The sequence below is a fragment of the Myiozetetes cayanensis genome, unplaced genomic scaffold (genome assembly GCF_022539395.1).
Source record: "Myiozetetes cayanensis isolate MyiCay16 unplaced genomic scaffold, myiCay2020 scf3, whole genome shotgun sequence".
NCBI lineage: Eukaryota > Metazoa > Chordata > Aves > Passeriformes > Tyrannidae > Myiozetetes > Myiozetetes cayanensis.
Genome location: NW_026087521.1, coordinates 1,359,208 through 1,380,937, shown reverse-complemented (window position 1 = coordinate 1,380,937; position 21,730 = coordinate 1,359,208). Strand labels below are relative to the sequence as shown.

At 49.9% G+C, this 21,730-nt stretch overlaps 2 protein-coding genes across 2 annotated transcripts in view; one reads left to right on the top strand and one right to left on the bottom strand.

Moving 5' to 3' along the window:
* Window positions 1-10,932, top strand: part of LOC126644420 (collagen alpha-1(VII) chain-like) — an 88,516-nt gene extending 77,584 nt beyond the window's left edge. The window contains 9 exon segments of the mRNA XM_050323762.1: window positions 43-105; window positions 1,085-1,201; window positions 2,936-3,013; window positions 4,834-4,887; window positions 6,136-6,184; window positions 7,430-7,468; window positions 9,182-9,247; window positions 9,764-9,934; window positions 10,888-10,932. Coding sequence (XP_050179719.1) covers window positions 43-105; window positions 1,085-1,201; window positions 2,936-3,013; window positions 4,834-4,887; window positions 6,136-6,184; window positions 7,430-7,468; window positions 9,182-9,247; window positions 9,764-9,934; window positions 10,888-10,901 — 651 coding nt within the window. The 3' untranslated portion in view covers window positions 10,902-10,932.
* A 4,908-nt stretch (window positions 10,933-15,840) lies between these two features.
* Window positions 15,841-20,797, bottom strand: LOC126644720 (guanylyl cyclase-activating protein 1-like). Its single transcript, XM_050324388.1, has 4 exons — window positions 20,600-20,797; window positions 18,017-18,166; window positions 16,439-16,529; window positions 15,841-15,968 (listed from the first exon to the last, which is right to left on the bottom strand). The coding sequence occupies exons 1-4, from the start codon at window positions 20,795-20,797 to the stop codon at window positions 15,841-15,843; spliced, it is 567 nt and encodes a 188-aa protein (XP_050180345.1).
* Window positions 20,798-21,730: the final 933 nt, after the last annotated feature.

The window sequence follows — 21,730 nt, the reverse complement described above, 5'->3', positions numbered from 1 at the left end:
AATGTTGTTATCCATGATGATTTCCCCTTTGGCTCCTTCCAGGGGGATCAGGGAGCAGCAGGGAAGGAGGGAGCCTCGGGAATTCCTGGGGAGAAAGGAATGAAGGTTTGTACTCCCCTCCCCTTTCCCATTTTCCCTGAGCTGCCCTTTCAGCAAAGGGTAAATAAATCCCACCCCTCTCAGGTTGGGTTAACAAAATAAGCCACCTGTTCCATCCCAGGTGTCCTTTCCAGAGGGAAAAGGTTGGGAATGCCCCTGGAAAAGGCAGGAGAGGGAGATCTCCTTGAATTCACCCTCTTGTCCTGCTTAGTGTGAGGAAAAACCACCCCCAAACTCCCCCTCCCCCAAACTGGGCGTTGCAGAGTTCATTCCCTCAGCATTCCCAGGATTAAAGGGTTCCTGGGATGCCTCCTTGGTTGAAATTTAAATTTAAAATTCTTTCTTTAAAAGAAAGGGACAAATAAAAAAATTGGGGTTTTTCCACGGAGGGAGGAGGGAAAAAAAAAAATTGGGGATTTTGGTTAAAAAAGTAACTGCTTTGAAAAAAAAAATTAAAAATAAAAAAAGGAGAAAGGAAAACATCCAACAATCCCAGCAGGTTCCACTTTCCAGCCCCTCAGGCCCTTCCTACATCCACTTCCACTGCCCAGGGCGATTTGGGATCTCCAAGGAGTTGCTGCTTTTATTGATTATTTTTTTTTTGGGGAAACATCATTCCCTGTCCTTCTCCTTCCCACAGAGCTCCGTTTTCCACCCTCAGAAGGAGGTTGGGGTAAAGGGGAAGGTCGGATTTTTCCTTCTCTGGGTGTCCCATCCCTGTTCAGGATGGATCCCAGAGGGTGCAGAGGAGCAGGGGGAATTTCCAGACCGGTGCTCCCTGTTTTTCCCCGAGGTCACAGCTAAAGGACTCTGTTTAGACCTGCTGGGAGAGCTGGGAATTAGGGAATGGTCAGGGGGATCATCCCAAGGGAAGGGGTGTCCAAAGCCAAAGCCATGGGAATGGTGCCCCTCCATCAGGGACCCCCAAATTTGGGTGATGTTGGACTGGAACACCTCCAAACCTGCTGCTCTTGGTGATTCCCAGGGAGCCAAGGGAGTTCCTGGGCTGGGAGGCTTCAAGGGGCAGATGGGATGGCCTGGGAAGGCTGGAATGGCTGGAGCAGATGGACCTCGAGGGCCCCGGGGAGAGCCAGGACCACAGGTGAGATGAGCTGAGCCTGCCCTGACCCAGGCACTTCCTCTTCTTCTTCCTCTTCTTCTTCTTCTTCCTCTTCTTCCTCTTCCTCTTCTTTTTCTTCTTCTTCCTCTTCCTCCTCTTCCTCTTCTTCTTCCTCCTCTTCTTCCTCCTCTTCTTTTTCTTCTTCTTCCTCTTCTTCTTCCTCCTCTTCCTCTTCTTTTTTTCTTCTTCCTCTTCCTTTTCTTTTTCTTCCTTTTCCTCCTCTTCTTCCTCTTCCTCTTCCTCCTCTTCCTCCTCTTCCTCTTCTTCTTCCTCTTCTTCTTCCTCTTTCTCCTCTTCCTCTTCTTCTTCCTCTTCTTCCTCTTCCTCTTTTTCCTCCTCTTCTTCCTCTTCCTCTTTTTCCTCCTCTTCTTCCTCTTCCTCTTTTTCCTCCTCTTCTTCCTCTTCCTCTTCTTCTTCCTCTTCTTCTTCCTCTTCCTCTTCTTCTTCCTCTTCTTCTTCCTCTTCCCCTTCTTCCTCTTTCTCCTCTTCCTCTTCCTCCTCTTTCTCTTCCTCCTCTTCCTTTTCCTCTTCTTCCTCTTCCTCTTCTTCTTCTTTTTCCTCCTCCTCTCCCTCCTTCTCTTCCTCCTCCTCCTCCTCAGGGTAGCCCAGGACAAAAGGGGGTGGGAAAATCCCAGGGCACTGATCCCATCCCATCCCATCCCATCCCATCCCATCCCATCCACTCTGCCCAGGGAGCCCCCAAGATCCACAGTGCTCAGGGTGCCTTCCCAGGGAATCCCAGAGTGGTTTGGCTTGGAGGGAACTTTGAAGGTCGTCCAGTTCCGACCCTGACACCTCCCACTGTCCCAGGTGTCCCCCAGGTTACTCCAACCCAGCCTTGGACACTCCCAGGGATCCAGGGGCAGCCACAGCTTCTCTGGGAAACCCAGTCCAGCCCCTCCCCACCCTCCCAGCCAGCAATTCCTTCCCAATATCCCACCCAAATCTCCACTTTTCCAGTCTGAAGCCATTCCCTGTGTCCTGTCCCTCCATCCCTTGTCCCCAGTCCCTCTCCAGCTCTCCTGGAGCCCCTTTAGGCCCTGGAAGTGGCTCCAAGGACCCTGTGGCCCCGTTTGGAACTGGAATTTGGGGGTGGGCTGTGCCAGGAGCATCCAGAGCTTTGTTTTCCCTCCTGGATGCCCCATTTCCCTTGGCTGGGAATGGTTCATCTGGAGAGAGACCTGGAAGCACAAGGGGATGGAGTTTAAACCTCCAGATTCCTGAGAATCATGGAATGGGTTGGGTTGGAAAAGACCTTTAAAGCCCATCCAGTTCCAACCCTGCCACGGGCAGGGACACCTCCCACTATCCCAGGTTGTTCCAACCTGGCCTTGGACACTCCCAGGGATCCAGGGGCAGCCACAGCTTCTCCGGGAAATCCAGTCCAGCCCCTCCCCACCCTCCCAGCCAGCAATTCCTTCCCAACATCCCATCTCTCCCTGCTCTCTGGCAGTGAGAAACCACTCCCTGTGTCCTGTCCCTCCAAACTCTTCTAAATATTCCCTTTCCACCTTTCTTGGCTCCCTCCAGGTCCTGGAAGGCCACAGTGAGGTCACCCCCAAAGCCTTTTCCAGGCTGAGCATTCCCAATTCTCCCAGGGGATGTTTCTTCTCCTGCCACTGCCCCAACTGGGCTTTGAGGGGGAAAATCCCCTCAATGTCTGGGATAATGTCTGGAAGGGGCTTTGACTGATCTTTCCTCTCTTCTCCTCTCCAGGGTCCTCCAGGGAAAAGAGGGAAGTGCCAGCTCTGCCTCAGGGGCCCCCCGGGCACGGAGGGACCGAAAGGAGCCACGGTGAGTGTGGGATGAGCCAGATCCACCTCCCATGGGATGAGCCAGATCCACCTCCCATGGGATGAGCCAGATCCAGCTCCCATGGGATGAGCCACATCCACCTCCCATGGGATGAGCCAGATCCAGCTCCCATGGGATGAGCCACATCCACCTCCCATGGGATGAGCCAGCCCCAGCTCCCATGGGATGAGCCAGATCCAGCTCCCATGGGATGAGCCAACCCCAGCTCCCATGGGATGAGCCAGATCCACCTCCCATGGGATGAGCCAGATCCACCTCCCATGGGATGAGCCAGATCCACCTCCCATGGGATGAGCCAGATCCAGCTCCCATGGGATGAGCCAGATCCAGCTCCCATGGGATGAGCCGGATCCACCTCCCAGGGAGCTTCCCCAGCTCCCACAGCCCTGCAGAACTCTGGGTAAACCTTGGATGCTCCAGGGGGCAATTCCCAGCTCCCCAAAATCCTGCAACAACAAAAGCAGGGATATTTTCCTCCCAAATACCAGGATTTGGATATGGGAATGCTCCATTTCTCCAGCTGGGACAATCCTGGGAGCTCTGTGGGCTTCCAGTTATTTTAAATCAGATTTCTTTGGGAAAACACCTTAATGTGTTTGCCATGGAAAACCAGGAAAGAGGCCTGGCTGCAATTCCCAGTTCTGGAAAAGCAGGGACAACATTTTCCACCCAAAAAACACACACTGGATATGGGAATGCTCCACTTCTCCAACTGGGACAATCCTGGGAGCCCTGGGGGCTTCCAGTTGTTTTAAATCAATCCTGGGAGCTCTGGGGGGTGTTTTAGATGAGATTTCCTCGGGAAAATATCATTTTTGGGCAGCACATCCTCAGTGTGTTTGCCATGGAAAAACAGGGAACAACCCCCTGGATGAGCCCTGGCTGCTCCAGGTTGTGATTCCCAGATCTCCAAATCCTGCAACTACAAAAGCAGGGACAAAAATTTCCCTCCCAAATACCAGGTTTTGGATATGGGAATGCTCCCCTTCTCCAGCTGGGACAATCCTGAGAGTCCTGGGGGCTGTTTTAGATAAGATTTCCTTGGGAAAACATCATTTTTGGGGCAGCACATCCTCAGGAAAACCAGGAGAATTCCCTCGGGGCAGCGTTTTCCACCTTTTAACACCCGTGGGGAACACAAACAAACAGGAATTCCCCCCCCACAACCCCAAATCACAGCCCGGGGTCGGGTCCCACCCACTGTCTCAGGGAATTTTGGGATCAGGAGATTCCTTTGCTTTGGCTCCCTGTGCTGATGGAAAATAATGGGATTTTTTTTCCCCCCTCATGTTCCAGCCGCGTGGATTGAGAAAAACGCCCCTCTAATTCGACCTTTAATATTGTTTTAAGCGTTTTTAATCAACAAATCCGATTTTCAGCCTCTCCCAGCCCAGCATTTGGCGGGGTGGTATTTTCTACCAGGAGGGAGCTGCTCCGCCTTTAACCCCTTAAATAAAAAACACATGGAAAAAACCCTGATTTAAGCCGAGGCTCTTAAAAAAAATCTTTGTTGTTCGAGAAAAATAAATTAAAAAATCTGGGAGGCTTCGCCCGGCTCTGATGGGCGCTTTTGTTGCTGTTTGATGAGCCCGTTCCTGTCTCCTCTGGGATTTATTCGCAGCTATCCCTACAGTTTACATAATTTACATCTCAAATCTTCCTTTGGGAAGCCTAGCCATGACAATTTACAGGGAATTCAGAGTGTGGGGAGGGGTTTTCCCATCTCCCGGGGCTGAGGTGGGAACATTTAGCGGTGAATTCTCGGAGCTTTTCGTGCTGATTGAAGTGTTTTGTCCCAGGGTGAGAACGGCCCGGCCGGCCGGAAAGGAGAAAAGGGACATCCCGGGCTCTCGGTGAGTATTCCAGGCACTTCCCGAGGAGGGAAAACAAGAGGAAGAGAGGAGGGAAATGCTGGGAAGTGGCTTCATCCCGAGGAAATGCGGGAATGAGAGCGCTGGGACAGCGGGATGGGCGGTGGGAACAGAGCTGGGACGTCAGACCCGAAGGAGGATGGAGAGCCTGAGGCACAATTCCCATCTCCCGGCCTCCAAATCCCGCTTGGCACGTGGGATCGGGGGCCAGCAGGGCTGATCCAACACCAGGGAAGGGCAGGAGACAGGAATGTGTTCCCATTTTTAAAGGGAAAAGCTGCTGCTCTGGGCTTGTCAATCCTGAAGGAAAACGATCCTCGTGGATCAGGGGAAAATCCCAAAAAATTTGGGTCTCCATCCTGTTGCAAATTGGGTTTTGTGCCACTTGATTGATGCTTTAATTTTTCCAGAGCGTGGAAAATAATTTTAGCAGCTCCTGTTTGACCCCAGGGCTGATCCAACCCTAGGGAAGGGCAGGAGACAGGAATGTGTTCCCATTTTTAAAGGGAAAAGCTCTTGGCTTGTCAATCCTGAAGGAAAAGGATCCACGTGGATCATTAATAAATCCCTGCTGGATCTCCCTTTAAATTTGGGTCTCCATCCTGTTGGAAATTGGGTTTTGTGCCACTTGATTTATGCTTTAAATTTTCCAGAGTGTGGAGGATTAATTTTTAACGTGGAAGGGGTGGCTTTCCATGAAAAACCCTATGTGGGAAATACCCCGAAATTTGGGATCCTTCCAAAGAATCCGAGGTGAAAAGGGCAGGGAAGGACAAAATGAGGCACCACTGGGACAATCCCATGGGATCATCTGAGTGGCCTTTTGGAGGGATGAAGGTGGAGCTTTATGGAGCTTCCCAGAGCTGGGGGATATCTCAGAGAACTTGGATTCATGGATCATTCCAGAAGGGTGGGGATGCTCCTTGGAAAGCCAAGCATGAGGTGTGACCTGATCCTCGTGCTGGGGCTGATCCCAGTCCCAGATCCCAGACCCCAATTCCTCCAGGCAAGAGGAGCAGGAGGCAGGATGGCCCTGAACTTCCAGAGGGAATGAGCCCCACACCTGGAATTTATCCCAAATCCCATCCCAAGAGGTGGCATCAAAGGTGTCTCTGCCTTGAGCTGTCCCAGCAGGGGAGGGGGGGACAAAATTTGGGATCCCTGAGCGGAGGGAGACGGTGCCAGGATCCCAAATCCTGCTTTTAAGCCTTCTTTCCCACCTTGGCCCAGGAGGAAGAGGTGAGGGAGGTGGTGAGGAGCGAGCTGAGAGGCAGATGTGGTGAGTTTGGCACCTGCCAGTGGGTGAATTGGAGCGATCCCAGAAACATCCACAGCTCACCCCATCAGCAGCACAGGGGGCTCCCAAAGGAGGGGGCAATTCTGGGCCATCAAATCTCTGCCCTCCTACAGAAACTCTGATTTTTTTCCCCCCTAAATCCCCTCTCTTCCCATTTCTTTTCCCTGTGGTTTTGTGGCAAATCCCTCCTCTCTGGTCATTCCACTCATCCCACATTCCATTTCCCTGTTCACTGGGGAAAGTTTGGAGCTGCATTTTCCCTGAGAACACCCTTTAATTACTGATTTGATCCCTGTTTTCTCCATGCTCAGAAATAAGCATGGAATTCTGGGCCACAAAGTCTTTGAGCTCCTACTGAAACTCTGATTTTCTTTCCCCTGAAATCCCCTCTCTTCCCATTTCTTTCCCTGTGTTTTCATGGCAAATCCTTCTTCCCTGGGTATTCCATTCACCCGTCATTCCATTTTCCCGTTGATTGGGGAAAGTCTAGAGCTGCATTTTCCCTGAGAACACCCTTTAATTCCTGTTTCAATCCCTGTTTTTTCTGTGCTGAGAAATTATTTTGGAATTCTGGGCCATCAAATCTCTGCCCTCCTAGAGAAACTCTGATTTTTCCCCTGAAATCCCCTCTCTTCTCATTTCTTTCTCTGTGGTTTTGTGGCAAATCCTTCCTCCCTGGGCATTCCCTTTCCCTGTTCACTGGGGAAAGTCTAGAGCTGCATTTTACCCAATAACACCCTTTAATTCCTGTTTCAATCCCTGTTTTCTCTCTGCTCAGAAATAAGTTTGGAATTCTGGGCCATCAGATCTCTGCTCTCCTACTGAAACTCTGATTTTTTTTTTTCCCCTGAAATCTCCTCTCTTCCCATTTCTTTCCCTGTGGTTTTGTGGTAAATCCTTCCTCTCTGGTCATCCATTCCCTGTTCACTGGGGAAGTTTGGAGCTGCATTTTCCCTGAGAACACCCTTTAATTCCTGTTTTATTCCCTGTTTTTGTGGCACCCCTGGACCCACAGACCTCTCCTCCTCAAACCCACCATCAGACTGGAATCCCAGTGCCTGGAGACTCCAGGAAACACTGGGATGCTTTGAAGAGTGGGGGGAATAAAGGGATGGAAAAGGGGCCATGGAAGCGTTTGCTGCCCGTAAAAATCGGGATTTGGTGGGAAAATCTTCTTTATGCACAGGGAAAAAAGGCAGCAAACTCTGCCCTGTGTTGTCTTTGCAGATGGTGGAGCTGAGATGGGAATGGTGCTCCTGGAAAAGGGTAAGGCTGCTGAAATCCATGGGAATGCAGAGTAATTTGGATCACCCAGTGGGACCCTGGATCACCAGATGGGATCTCGGATCACCCAATGGGATCCTGGAACACCCAGTGTTGCAAATCCTCCCTCCCTGGGCATTCCATTCATCCCTCATTCCATTTCCCTGTTGGCTGGGGAAAGTTTGGAGCTGCATTTTTTCCCCACTCACAACCTTTAATTCCTGGTGTAATCCTGGTTCCTAATCACCAGCTGTGACCCTGGGTCACCAAATGGATCCTGGATCTCCCAGTGGGATCCTGGGTCACCAGATGGGATCCTGGATCACCCAAGGGGATCCTGGGTCACCAGCTGGGATCCTGGATGACCCAGTGGGTTCTTGGATCACCAAATGGGATTCTGGATCACCAACTGTGACCCCATATCACCAATTCTGACCCTGGATCACCCAGTGGGATCCTGGATCACCCAATGGATCCTGGATCACCAAATGGGATCTTGGATCACGAACTGTGACCCCATATCACCAAATGGGATTCTGGATCACCAAATCTGACCCTGGATCACCCAGTGGGGTCTTGGATCACCCAAGGGGATCCTGGATCACCAAATGGATCCTGGGTCACCAACTGTGACCCCATATCACCAAATGTGACCCCAGATCACCCAGTGGGATCTTGGATCACCCAGTAGGACCCTGGATCTCCCAGTGGGATCCTGGATCACCCAATGGGACCCTGGATCACCAACTGTGACCCCATATCACCAAATGGGATTCTGGATCTCCCAGTGGGACCCTGGATCCTCCAGTGGATCCTGGATCACAAACTGTGACCCCATATCACCAAATGGGATCCTGGATCACCCAGTGGGATCTTGGATCAATTCCAACCTCAGGTCCTGAAAGCTTTTGGAGCTGAGGAGTGGAAATCCAACCAGAGGGGGATGCAAAGCTTGGGTGGCCACGTGGACCCAGCTCAGAGGGGGTCCTGTCCTAGATGGGACAACATTCCAGCCCTTGGGAAGGGCTGCAGCAGCTCCAGGGGCAAAACAGGGGGGTATTCCAAGTTTCCTGCCCAGTTTGATGACGCTGAGCTCAGATTTCCCTGCTTTTGGGGTAGAGGGATCCTCCTCATCCCCATTGTCCCACCTCCTCCTCCTCCCCTCGGCCATTCCCAGGACCTGCTGTGTCCGTGTTGGACGTCACAGGTTTGACCTCCCCCTCTTTTCGGGGCCGGATTTGGGATCCTGGGCTTGACCTCCCCCTCCTGTCGGGACTGGATTTGGGACCCTGGATGTTCTCAGACCTTCGTGGGCTGCTCCAGCCAACAATCCCATTAAATCCCGCCTCATAAATCCCCCGAGGGGGGGGAGGAGCCGCTTCCAAAGGCTCCGATATTGCCGCCTGATTTACGATCGCTCCATCGCTGCCGGCTTTCCAGAGGCTCCCGAGCTTTTCCAAAGCTCCAGCCTGACGTTTATCTCCTGGCAAACAGCTCCCATTTCCACCCCCCGGGGCTGTTTAAGTGTGGGTTTTTTTGTTTGTTTTTATTGTGGCCATTGAGTGGTTTTTGGTTTTATTGCTCCGTGACATTCCCGTCAAGAGGGACTCGTTATCCAGGGAAAGCTCCAGCGCTCCCTGTTTAAACAGGGGGTTAATTGGTTTGTGTGCCCTCATTAAGTGTGATTTCCATTCGCTTCCCCCCTCCCCGATCCAGAGGCTGAGGATACGATGGATCCCTGGGAGCAGGAGCCGCTCCAAGGAACCCGCGGGGAATTCCCAGGTGAGGGGAGGCGACGTTTAGGGAAGGTAATTCCCTACCTGGGAAGGGTTTTTTGGGACAATTCGGGATGGAGGGAAGTGGCGGCACGAGCTTAAAACTGGATTTAGGACTCGGCTTCCAGCCGGGTTTGCCCAGGGAGGGCGTTCCCGATCCAGCCCCACCAGGAAAATCCGCCGGGAGAGCCCTCCAGGCAGTTCCTCCCAACCCATCCCAACATTCCTGGCGGGATTCAGGGATTTAAATCCCCTCCTTCCAACAGGTCCCAGCCCACCCTGGTGGGCACGGCGGGGGTGGATCACGGAGCATTCCCGTGCTCATCCCTGGATGCCCCTCCTGGTCCCCGCTGCTCCTTCTGCTCTGCCAATCCCATTTCTTTGGGATCGAGGGGGGTTGTGGATCCCCCCAATCCGAGACCCCGCAGGTTTTCCCGGGAAAACGGGGCTGGCCGAGTGCTGTGGCTTTTTCCCGGCTGGATCCAAGGGATGAGCGGGGTTTTTTGGGGATGTTCTCCCTCAGCCTCCTGCCTGCAGCCCATGGATGAGGGACCCTGCCAGGATTATTCCCTGCTCTGGTACTTCCACCCCGAGGCCAAAACCTGCCGGCCCTTCGTTTTTGGGGGGTGCCGCGGGAACGGGAATCGCTTCCCATCCCGGCGGGAATGCGAGAGGAGCTGCGGAGCCCCGGCAGGTGAGGCAGCCCCTGGATTCCAACCCCCCTAAACCTCTTCCAAACCCAGCCAGGAGGGAGGGAGAGGTGGGAAACCCCCCCTTCGTGACCGTCCCCACCATCCCCCCCTCCGACAGAGCCGGAGCGCTGTCCCCGAATTCCAAGGGTTTGTTGTTCCCCTCTCATTCCCAGCCGGCTCTGATCCCTTTCCAGGAGCTCCTGGATGTCCCCTCCTTTGGGTTAATTCCACTGGGAATGAGGAGGGTCCAGTTGTGCCCTCTGAGGGTGGAATTTTGCAGGAATTTGGGATGTGGTGCCCTCCAAACCCCTCCATCCAACCCCCTCCTTGGCACCTGCAGCCCCCAGGGTGTCCAAGCCTGCTCCAGATCAGATTGTGAGCATTCCCAAAGCACCTCCAGCATCGGGGTCCCACCTGATCCAGGGAAAAACTCCCTCCTGGAAGCACGGCTGGGCTTCCATCACCGGATATCCAGGATTTGTGTGGATTTTCCATGGCCTCCAGGGGGGAAAAGGGCCCTGGCAGCAAGTCAGACTCTCTGCTGCCCAAGCTCTGGTTGAAACCCAAACTGGAGGGATCCAACCCAAACTGGAGGGATCCAGCCCAAACTGGAGGGATCCAGCCCAAACTGGAGGGATCCAGCCCAAACTGGAGGGATCCAGCCCAAACTGGAGGGATCCAGCCCAAACTGGAGGGATCCAGCCCAAACTGGAGGGATCCAGCCCAAACTGGAGGGATCCAGCCCAAACTGGAGGGATCCAGCCCAAACTGGAGGGATCCAGCCCAAACTGGAGGGATCCAGCCCAACCTGGGGGGATCCAGCCCAACCTGGAGGGATCCAGCCCAACCTGGGGGGATCCAGCCCAACCTGGAGGGATCCAGCCCAACCTGGGGGGATCCAGCCCAAACTGGACATTCCCTTGGTTTCCTCTTCCCTCTCTCCCCCAAAAACCAGGCAGAGGGAGCTGAGCAGCTGCAATTCCCTCCTTGGAATCCGAGAGAAAAGGAGCTGGGAGAAAGTTTTCCCCAGGAACGTCTTGGATGAGCAAGAGAAACCTTTGGATGTGAAAAGGGATGTTTGGGGGGAAATAAAACCCACCAAAAATATGTGGGAAAACTGGAATTCTGAACAGGAAATCCAGTGGGATGAGGAGAGGGAGACACCTGATCCAAAGGCTTCATCCCACGGGATTGGAAGGTGGGGGAAAAAAACAAAACCAAAACAACCCTGAGTGTATTTTTGTAAAATAAAAGTGTGTTGATGCTTTTGTGGAATTCCTGGATCCTTTTCCCCTGGGAAAAGGAGGGACAAGAGGACCCATCCCAGAATTTAGAATTTACAACGGGAAGAAAACAGGATTCAAAACTCAAGGATTGGTTCAACATTCCAAGCTCAGGTGCTGAAGGTATTTTTGGAGCTGAGGAGCTTTTGGAGCAGCTCCAGGGGACAAAACAGGGGGGTTATTCCAAGATTCCTGCCCAGTTTGCTGACCCTGAGCTCAGATTTCCCTGCTTTTGGGGTTGTCTCATTCCCTTTATCCACAATATCCCGGGCATGGGAAGAGGGAGCAGCAGAGATTTGGGGAGTTTTATTCTCCTTGCTGGAAACACTTTTTTACTTATTAAAAAAACAACCCAAACCAAACGAAAATGGGATTTTATAGAGCCCCAGAATGCCAGGCTGGGAAGCTTCCAGAATTCCCAGCTGGGGGGTGGGGGTGGGAACCGTGGAGGGATTTGAATTCCAGCTCTCCCGTGCCCAGGAGAGGTGAGACCGTCCTGGGATGGGGAGGGTGAAGCGAAGGGTTTGGAATCATCTGGAAAAAAACCCATCATTCCTAAATTACTGTGTGCAAGAAAACAGGGAATGGGGGGGCTGGGAAAGAGAATTGTGGGTGGGTTGGGTGGGGAGAGTCTCCCGGGGGGGGATTTGGCTCCAGACCCTTCATGGCACCCTCAAAGCAGCAGCCCCCAAGGGAACAAAGTGACTTAATTCCCAAATTTCCCCCCCCATTTTCCCCCAAATTCCACCCCCAATCCCTCCAAATTTCCCTCATTTTTCCACCCCAAAATCCCCTCAAATTTCCCAGCCCCAAATTCTCCCATTTTCCCCCTGAAATTTCCACCCCAAATCTCCCCATTTTTCCACCCCAATTTCGCCCAGTTCCCCCCAAAAATTTCCACCCCTAATTCCTCGATTTTTCTCCCCAAATTTCCTCTGTTTTTCCACCCCAAACTCCCCCAAATTTCCCCCATTTTTCCCCAAGTTTCCCCGAATTTTCATCCCAAAATCCCCAAATTTCCCCCCAAAATCCCCCTCCCCACCCTCACCTCTCTTCTTGGCTCAGGCTCCGTCCCTTCACGCTTTTCCAGCCCGGCTGATTGTGTGACTGGGTGATTGGTTAATTGGTTAATTGGTTAATTGGTTAATGACTCGATTGGTTGTCAATCAGGTCGCCAATTTCCAATGCCCGGCTTGGTAATGGAGGATTTATCATTTTGGGTGCAGTTCCCCGCTTGTCCACAAGGCGGCGGGATTTCCATTGATTTGCCCCCTGCACTTCCCGCTTTCCTTCTCTGGGAGCCCCACACGGGTTTTTTTTATTCCCCGCGTGTTTTTGTTGCGGTTCTCCCGTTTTTTGTCGGTTGATGGCAATGTCGGCTCCAAAAGTTTCCTGCAGTTCCCGTCTTTGGTCACTGGGTGGAAGCGCTGATTTTACAACAAGTAATTCCCGAACTCCCGGGAGAAAAAAACCCCTCCTTTGTTAATTGGCTAAGCCGGGTTAATTCCTTCGTTAGTGGAAAAAACTTCACCTGCCATTTAACTGATGAGTGAAAACCAACCAAGTGCTGGAAAATGTCATTCTTTAATCATTTACTTGCTTGCACAACCGTCATTTTCTAGTGCATTTACGTACAGGTGGGATTTGTAGTGGGCAGGTGAAAAAAAATCAGGTAGTTAATTAATTATTTGCTTATTAACGCGTTATGATTCGGTACTGCAGAGTGGAGTGGGGGGTGGGTCACCTGCTGCCACCTGAGTATTCATTAGGTAATTAATTAGGTAATTAGTTAGCTGCTGTATTGCTTTAATTGGTTAATTATTAGGTTCGTTAGTTGTTTACTTAGTTATTTGGTTAATTGGTTAATTGAGTTGTCCCCTCCCGTGTCCAGTCCCAGTCCCCTCGCAGTCCTTGCCGATTTTCTCCTCTCCCCATTTCTACTCTCCCTTCTCCCAGATTCTGAGGAAGGATAATGTGGAAATGCTCTCTTGAAGTGCCCAAAAGCCAGGGGAAATCGTTCAGCTACAGAAGAACTGGGACGTTAAAAATAAAACACACATCTGCAACTCAGTGTGGTGACAGCACGGTGTGGGCTCTCTTATCTGTTACAAATGTGTCATCACTGCATCTCAGCTGGGAATTGTTTCATCAGCAGCAGTAACAGCCAAGGGAGAACCGGTTTTCTTTCATGCCAGTTAAATAATAAATTAAACTCCACTTACAAATATTTAGGATTATTTTTCGAGGATTTCCCTTCTCCTTTATGCACATCAGGAAGGTTCCACGCAGTGCATGTGGCAACACTTGCTGCAGCACTGCTGGCACCTGCAACTTCTCAGTGATTCCTTTAATTAATAAACCAGATCCACTGACAAAAATTCTTCCTGTTCCTGAGAGCTAAAAAGAGGGGGAGGTTCTGGCATGTCAGGTGATGAGTTAAAATGCAGTTTTACATGTAAATGGCCCCCAAAACTGCAGGAGACTCAGGACTTAAAGTCCAGGACAGGTTCAAGAGAGTCTTGGGAAAAAAAACCTGTGCCTTCCTCAGTCCAAAGGGACAGCAGAGCCCAAGCACATCCTCTCACAACCATCCTCTGGGGAATGGAACAATGTTTGCCAATCACCTGGCTGGGATTCCTCGTGGGAAGCTCCAAGACCACACACTCCAGTGGGATCTGGGCCGTGGGGCCACCTGGCAAAACCACCACACCATCACAGACAAAAGAGACCCAGCTTGGAGAAATTCATTGAATTTATTACCAATCAAAATCGCACGAGAAGCAAAACAAAGCTTAAAAACATCTTAAACATCTTAAAAACATCTTAAAAACCACCACCACCTCTTCCTCCTTCCCAGGCTTAACTTTATCCTGATTCTCTCTCTCCTGTTCTTCAGGAACAGCTCCAGTGAGGGCCATTCCAGGGTGTCAGTCCTTCAGGAACAGCTCCAGTGAGGGCCATTCCAGGGTGTCAGTCCTTCAGGAACAGCTCCAGTGAGGGCCATTCCAGGGTGTCAGTCCTTCAGGAACAGCTCCAGTGAGGGCCATTCCAGGGTGTCAGTCCTTCAGGAACCTTTCCATCACGTGTTTCTCTCCACAGGCCCTGCCAGGCCCCTGCTCCAGCGTGGCCCAACCACCTTCAGCATCCACCTGCTCCAACGTGGGGCTCTTCCATGGGCTGCAGGTGGATTTGTGCTCCTCTGTGGGACCTCCACGGGCTGCAGGAGGACAACCTGCTGCTTCACCACGGGCTGCACCGTGGGCTGCAGGGGAATCTCAGCCCCAGCACGTTTGACAGCATCTCCTCCCCTTCCTTCTCCACTGGCTTTTGTTCCTCCCACATCTTCTCACCCCTCTCTTCTCTGGCTTCTTAAACACCTCATCCCCAGGGTGTCAGTGCCATCTCTGCTGGGTTCAGCCTTGGCCAGTGGTGGGTTCATCCTGAGGACAGCTGGCATTGGCTCTGCCAAACAGGGGGAAAAGTTCTGGAAGCTTCTCCCAGAAGCCACTCCTGTATCTGCCCCCCCTTCCCTCCCACCCCACCCCAGCCAAAACATGGCCATGCAAACCCAACACATGAACATCAAAGAAGCTTAAATATGAGCAAGTCCAGTATAAAGTCTGCAAGTTCTTCCTCCTGCACAGGTAAAAAAGGTGCCAGCCACAGCACAGGCACTCGGCTGAGCTTTCTTCCTTCTTCCTTCCTCCTGGTTCTCTCTCCAGAGTCAGAGGAGCTTCTGATCATGAGCTCATCTGACGGCAGGGATGCCACTCACCCGCTTCAGGTTGCTCAAGCCTCGCTCAACCTGGCCTTGAACGCTTCCAGGGGTTCAGCTGGACGAGAGGAGAACAAGCAGGACAAGGAGTGTATAAAAGGTTTGATTTCTCGAGCAACGCTTTGGGAGACTGAGCAGCACCTTTCCTCTGAGGAGCTGCTCCAGACTGTCGACTGGTTTGGTGGAGCCCTTTGATCACAGAAAGCTCAAACATCTGACAGTGTGGGCTTGGGGGACAGATTTGCCACCACCAGATTGGTTTTCCTTCCACTTCCCCTGATCTTCTGACTAAAACACTTCCCGTGATCTTACGACTAGAAACTACCAAACACAAGCACACCTAGTATGGACAACCACGCTGGTGCTGATGAACCGATGGAAAATGACAAGAGCAGCCCAAGCCACGCTCTTTTGATAGTTCTCTACATCAATAACAGATTGAAGCTCTTCTTTTGTGCGTGTCAGAAATCCTCCACGCTCCCCCATCCAGCTCTTCCCGTGCTCTTCACAAACTCGGCATGACTGTTGCAAAGTGACAGTGTGGGACACAGAATAAAGAGGACATTTGGGCCCTGGAGTTTGGTCTTTAGATTTTTTTTAGGAAGTCAAGTCAGAACACTGACACAAGTCAAAACCAGTTTTTTTTGACCCTGCCCTGCATTTGTGTGGCTGAGCTTCAGTCTTTGTGCAGGAACACGCACTCGAGATACAAACACAGCAGTGTCTTTCTACTTCCATATTCATGCTGATGGAAATCTGGTTTTAAAAATAAAGGGTGTCTCTCTCCTTCCTTTCTGTGTTCCTGTGCCCTCCTGCCCACGGGCACAGCAGTTTTCTCCCCCCCCTTGCTCTATATGCTGTGCCGACGGTTGTTGATCATGGCCACGATGTGAGACAGGTCCAAGCTTTTCATCATAACCTGCATGAACTCCTCGTCTTTCCTCGCCCCCTCCACGAATTCCTCCAGGGAAAGCTCACCTGTGGCAGGCACAAACGAAAAGGCATCAGAACCCACCTCTGAGAGGAAAAGGAGCCCGGTAATCTGTCATCCTGTGAGTAAAGCTGGATTATCCACCTCCTTTTTGGCCCAACCTATCCTAGCCCTAACCTGCCCTGTACTTGCTGGTTTTTTCATGGATAAAGGAAGTGATAGAAGGAGTTAAATTAAATTCCAGTTCTTCCTTTCCTTGCTGAAAAACAAAACTCCCACTCCAACACCCCAAACTGATGTGGCCAGAAGGAACACAGCTGACCCTCAGTACAGGGAACAAATCTGGGCATGCTGATGATGTCTGATGCAAGGAGAAAAATGCCTTTTGATTCTCAGAGAATGCACATAAAAAAATCCAAAATAAAGAGGGATAAAGCTCAATCAGGAAAGGAAGACAGTGGTGATTCTCTGCAGGACAGAGGCTATCTGAGCTGGGTGACGAGGGCAGGGATCTCACCATCTCCATTGACATCGATCCTGTCAAAGACTCGGTTGGTGAAATCCTCTGCGCTGGTTTCGTGGTCACCGCCGTTAATGGCTCGAATGGCCTAAAATGGAAGGGCAGGAATAAGAAGTCAGATCCAACAAGTCAGTCATGCCTGGCCCTTTCCCTGGACAAATGATCAGCATCACGGGAAAACACAACACAGACCATCAGGGCTTAGGGCTGGCACCTCACAGTGCAAAGGGAGGATGGTTCTGGAGCGTGGAATGAGCAGCACAACCCAGAGAATCCCCCTAAATCTGCTGAGGTGCAGTTCAGGTGCCACAGAAATGGCAGAATCAGGATCCACATGACTGATCCAGTGGCTCACCCAGTAACACTGTCAATGCCCTCTGCCTCTGACTTCATGAAATTCCTTTGTTAGGTGCTGTGGTAATTTATTGCTACCTCTTGCTTTCCCCATTTCCATTTACATACTGCTTCCTGTGTGTCTGGCTTCTCCTGAAAGCTCGGTTAGGAATTCATTTTCAGCTGGAGAAAGGCAAAGCATTATCCACTACTGTTTGCTGCAATTCTTCTTGTTTTATAACTGCATAGAACATCTTTGCTTCCCATGCCTGATTATCTCCTTTCTTTAAGGCTGTCAATGAAATATGTGATCCCAGAGCCCTTGATTCCTAAGACTATTGATTTTCTAATTTTGAGAGTTTGTAATTTTCTTCATTCTTTCCCAAATCCTGTTTTACTAAAATTAAGAATCACCTCAGCAACTTCCCGAGGCTGCCAAAAAAAAGACACTGAACTACACCCACAAAATCCAAAGGGCAATAAATAGCAATTTTATTTTATATATAATTTTTTTATATATAAATTAGCAATTTTAAATTGTTGCCTACGGGACTTGTTTCTTAAGAGCTCTGTTGCTTCACTGGAATGTCTGAGTATTTCTATCCCAAACTGTTACTTGGAGGCTGTAAATTATTAGTCATTGGTTTTGGTTTGGTCTCTTTGATATCCAGCACTAAAAATGCATATCCAGGTGAGAATGCCTTACTAACACCTTAGTGTTTTTATTTGTGGGCAGCTCAGGCTTCAGATCTTGATTGCACCAATTTCCTGACAGAAATGGAATTTATTTGGGATCTGCCATTCATTTGAATCTCTCCTGCATCTTGGTGATTTCTCACTGCCTACAAAATAATCTGAACTTGCAGCACAATTAATTCTGAGGTATTCACAGCGATCTTAACACCAGTAGTTCCAACTCTGTCCAGAGTAGCTATTTACACACAACCCTTTCCATTCAAAACTGTTCTCCTTCAAGCTGTTTGCCAGCATCAGATGTGGGTTTGGTTTTTTTTGCACTGATATTTAGGAGCTGGTTCAAAAAAAAACCCAAACTGAGAGTAACTTCTCACGAGTAAAAGGATGCAGGAAGGACCCATCACAGAGATGGCAGCTGAGAGTTGGAGTCTGAAAGCTCGGAAAGGGAACTCTGTTAAAGATCTCCCCCACGTGGGGAACAGAAAAATGTGATTTTTGTCTTTAAGGAGAGAGGAAAGATCACAGCCCCCCCTCCCGGAGATTCACCTTGATGATGTTGAGCAGCTCGTATCGGTCGATGCAGCCGTTGCCATCGACGTCGTAGAGCTTGAAATACCAGCGCAGTTTCTGCTCCATCTTCCCTCGGAGGACGAGGCTGAGGGCAGCCACGTATTCCATGAAGTCGATGTACCCATCCTGTGGGAAAAGAAAATTCCTGTGGCAGGAATAAACTGAGGAAGTGACCTCATTGCTCCTGAGATTCCCAACTGAAAGGCAAACAAACGGCACAGATCTGGACTTAGGAAAAAGCTGGGAGAGAACACTGAGCTTCGAGTTTCCTTCCACAGACCTCTTCTCCATCCTCTGGGAAGCAAAATGACTAGGGATGTTTTTTTTAAAATCCGTAGAATATGATTTGATCAGCAGAAAAATGGTCCCTATTTCATTTTTTTAATACTCCGTTTCTTGATTCTACAAAGAAACTCACAAAGCTCTCGTTTCTTCTGCGAGAAAAATGCCAGGCAGTAAAGGCTTGTAAGCCTTAGGTTGAACACTGAAATTTCAAAGCAAACTACAAATAAAACACTTATCTCCATCAGAGATTCCAAATAGCTACTTCAACAAATTAGAGCAAAAAAAAAAAGAAGATACTTTCATTTATTGAGGTATTTGAATAAAGTCAGGTGCCTCTCTGGAATGGATGTAAATAAGCATGTGAAAGGTGAATGTAGGTGGACTAGCAGTGCACTGCTGTTTTAAAGCAAGGCTCAAAACACTTAAAATATTCATTCAGGGTGGGAAGAAGGGCATGACAGGATGAGAGAGCTGGGGCTGGTCAGCCTGGAGAAGACTCCAGGGAGAACTCAAGAGCCCCTTCCAGTACCTAAGGGAGAGGAACTTTGGACAAGAGTATGCAGTGACAGCACAAGGGGAAAATGGCTTTAAGCAGAAGGAGGGCAAGTTTAGATTAGATGTTAGGAAGGAATTCGTGGCTGGGAGGGTCTGTCAGTCTGCTGGGCTGTTCACATTCATTCCTCAGCCTGGGGAAGGCTCCAGGGAGACCTCAGTGCCTCTTCTGGAGCCTAAAAGGGGGTTCCATAAAGGGGGAGAGTGGCTTTTTATGTGAGCAGGTCATGATAGGACAAGGAGGAATGTTTTTAATCTAAAAGAGGGGAGATTTGGATTAGATTTTGGGAAGGAGTCTTTTACTCAGGGGGTGGGCAGGCCCTGGCACAGGTTGCTCAGAGAAGCTGTGGCTGCCCCTGGATCCCTGGAAGTGTCCAAGGCCAGGCTGGACAGGGCTTGGAGCAACCTGGTTTGGTGGAAAATGTCCCTTTCCCATGGCAGGGAGGTTGGAATGAGATGATCTTTAAGGTCCCTTCCAACCCAAACTATTCTATAATTCTATGATTGCAATTTATAAAATCAGTCTATTGAAAACTTATCCTCTTTGTCTTCAGCACAGACCTCAGACTCTGAAGGTCCAGAGAGCAAACGATTCCATCCATCATGTCTGCATTACTACAGGGTGGATCTTCCTCTGGGTGCTCTTGTTCCTTGCACTTGTTCATAAAAGAAGCTAAAGGAGATTAAATTAAGTGACTAACTAATAACAGAACGAGGTTAACTGACTGATGCAGGTCCATCTCCACTGCTTGCCACACTCTTTCTTCATTCCTCTAGAGATGGCTATCACTTTATTTAGATTTCTCACAGGAGAACTCTGGAATGCACAACATCCCTGAACAAACTTTAAAGTCCTTCAACATTTCACTGCTCATTTTGGCTGCCAAATGCCTGGAAATCACTCCTCTTTCAATGCTATGATAGTTTCTGTTCTGTCTGATTCCTGTGGTCTCTGCAATCTCATACAGATATATTTATTTTTGAATGATAAGAACATGTAAGAAAAAAGTATAATGAAATTAGCACTTTGATAGTCAAACAAGTCAACAACAAGGAACCCTCAAAATCTGAAGATGAACTTGCAAAAGGGTAGGTAGCAATCAGGTATTATTACCTGTAATAAAAGGGTTAACTTTGTTCATAAAATCTTATGTGTATGAGGGAATAAGAAACTTTTGTTATAATCCAACAAGATAAGTTTCGTAGACATCCTGTTAATCAAGTAAGTGTCAGTAAAATTAATTACAGACATCTTGCTAAACAAACAGCGTCAGTATCGGTAGAATTTACAACTGATAAGAACTACAACTTTCATCCCTGACAAATCCCAGACGGCCACCTAACAACAAGCCACGAACTCACAGCCACAATGCACTTGCATTCAAAACCCAGGATCTGAAAATGTATCAAAAGGGACATTTACTACATTTTAATGTGGCTCCCCAGACCACCCAGTGCTGTCTTTGCTTTATTATCACTTGCTTAATAAATATACCAATGTTTAATTGGAAGTGAGTTGTCTAAATTCTTATATTAATTTATAACATTACCTGTGGTTACGTTTTGTCATGATATTATCTGTGCACATTAATTTAGCGTTTCGCTCCTTTACATTCACACCCCTCAGCACCTTTCCACACCAGCGTTTCCGAGAGAGGAGCGAGGGCTCCAAAAGTGCTTTCAAGCAGCACGAGAGGGATGATTCCTGGCTGGAGAACTCACCTTGTTCATGTCAAAGGTGCGGAACATCTGCTCGATGTAGCTGTTGGCCTCCGGGTCCAGCCCCCGCAGCCCGAAGAACTGCTTGAATTCATGCTCTGTCAGCTGCCCAGAAGGACACTCTGTCATGAACTTCTTGTACCAGTGGTGGATCTCGACAGCCTGCAGGTCATCCACCGTGGAGCTGCTGTTGTTTCCCATGAGTGTCTTACTGTGGTCAGGAGAATGATGCTATGGGAGTGATCCTCTCCCTCCCGTGGCTCTCACAGCACTGCCCGCCTGCCCCTGTCCACATTCAACACCAGTGTCACTCATGGGAGGGATTTAAGCCAATTATAAACGTTAATCTGCTTAGAGGCTGCTCTACAAATCGGAAAGTTTCAGCGATACAAACAGTCTTCTTAAAATGGGTGCAAGATAAGCTGGTAAATCACTGCTATTTCGGGAGCTAAACCAGAGAGGGTGGGAAGGTTAATCAGACACCAGGCATCGGGAGCTGTACTGGTTTGGTTGGCTTCCCTGGATTTAACCTTGATATAATTATAGCTGAAGATAAGAGGAAATGGCTAGGAGAGGTGGGATGTGAGGTTAAGTAACGATCTACAACTCTAACTGGATTTGATAGTTTGTTTTCTCAGACACGGTGAATTGAACTGGGTGAGTAGGACCAGAAGGTGTTACAGAAGTGGCCCAGTGTAAGAGTGAGGCTGTGTGGGAAAACTTCACCTCCGTGCAAACCAAGTGGCACAGAGGAACGAGGGCAGGTGGGGGAACCTGGCCTGGCTAACCCCAGAATCACCTGCAGTCAACCCAGGAGAGGCTCATCTGCACAAAGCTGTAGGAACAGAGAGACAACCACAGGCTGGGGACCAAATCACCCCGCAGGAGAAATGCAGGCCCTGTCCCAGCTCCTTCTAAGCCTGTCACAGGGGAGCCACCAGCCCCACGGGCCTAGAGGTGACACCATCGTGGTGAGTGAACGGGAGAATTTGTCAGAGGACCTCACAGACCAAGAGGGTACCACCTGAGGGCATGGAAAACACCGTGGGGTGCAGGGGAAGAGCATCTGGGAATTGGTTGTACAGGACTCACAGTGAGATGTTTAGGGGAGGAGCAAAAGGTGGGAAAAGGGAT

Coding starts and splice junctions, on each gene's coding strand:
- LOC126644720 (XM_050324388.1), bottom strand. CDS start 20,797: ATGGGAAACAACAGCAGCTCCACGGTGGATGACCTGCAGGCTGTCGAG. Junction 18,167..20,599: donor GCACCTTTGACATGAACAAG/GTGAGTTCTCCA, acceptor CTTTTCCCACAG/GATGGGTACATCGACTTCAT. Junction 16,530..18,016: donor AGCTGCTCAACATCATCAAG/GTGAATCTCCGG, acceptor CTTCCATTTTAG/GCCATTCGAGCCATTAACGG.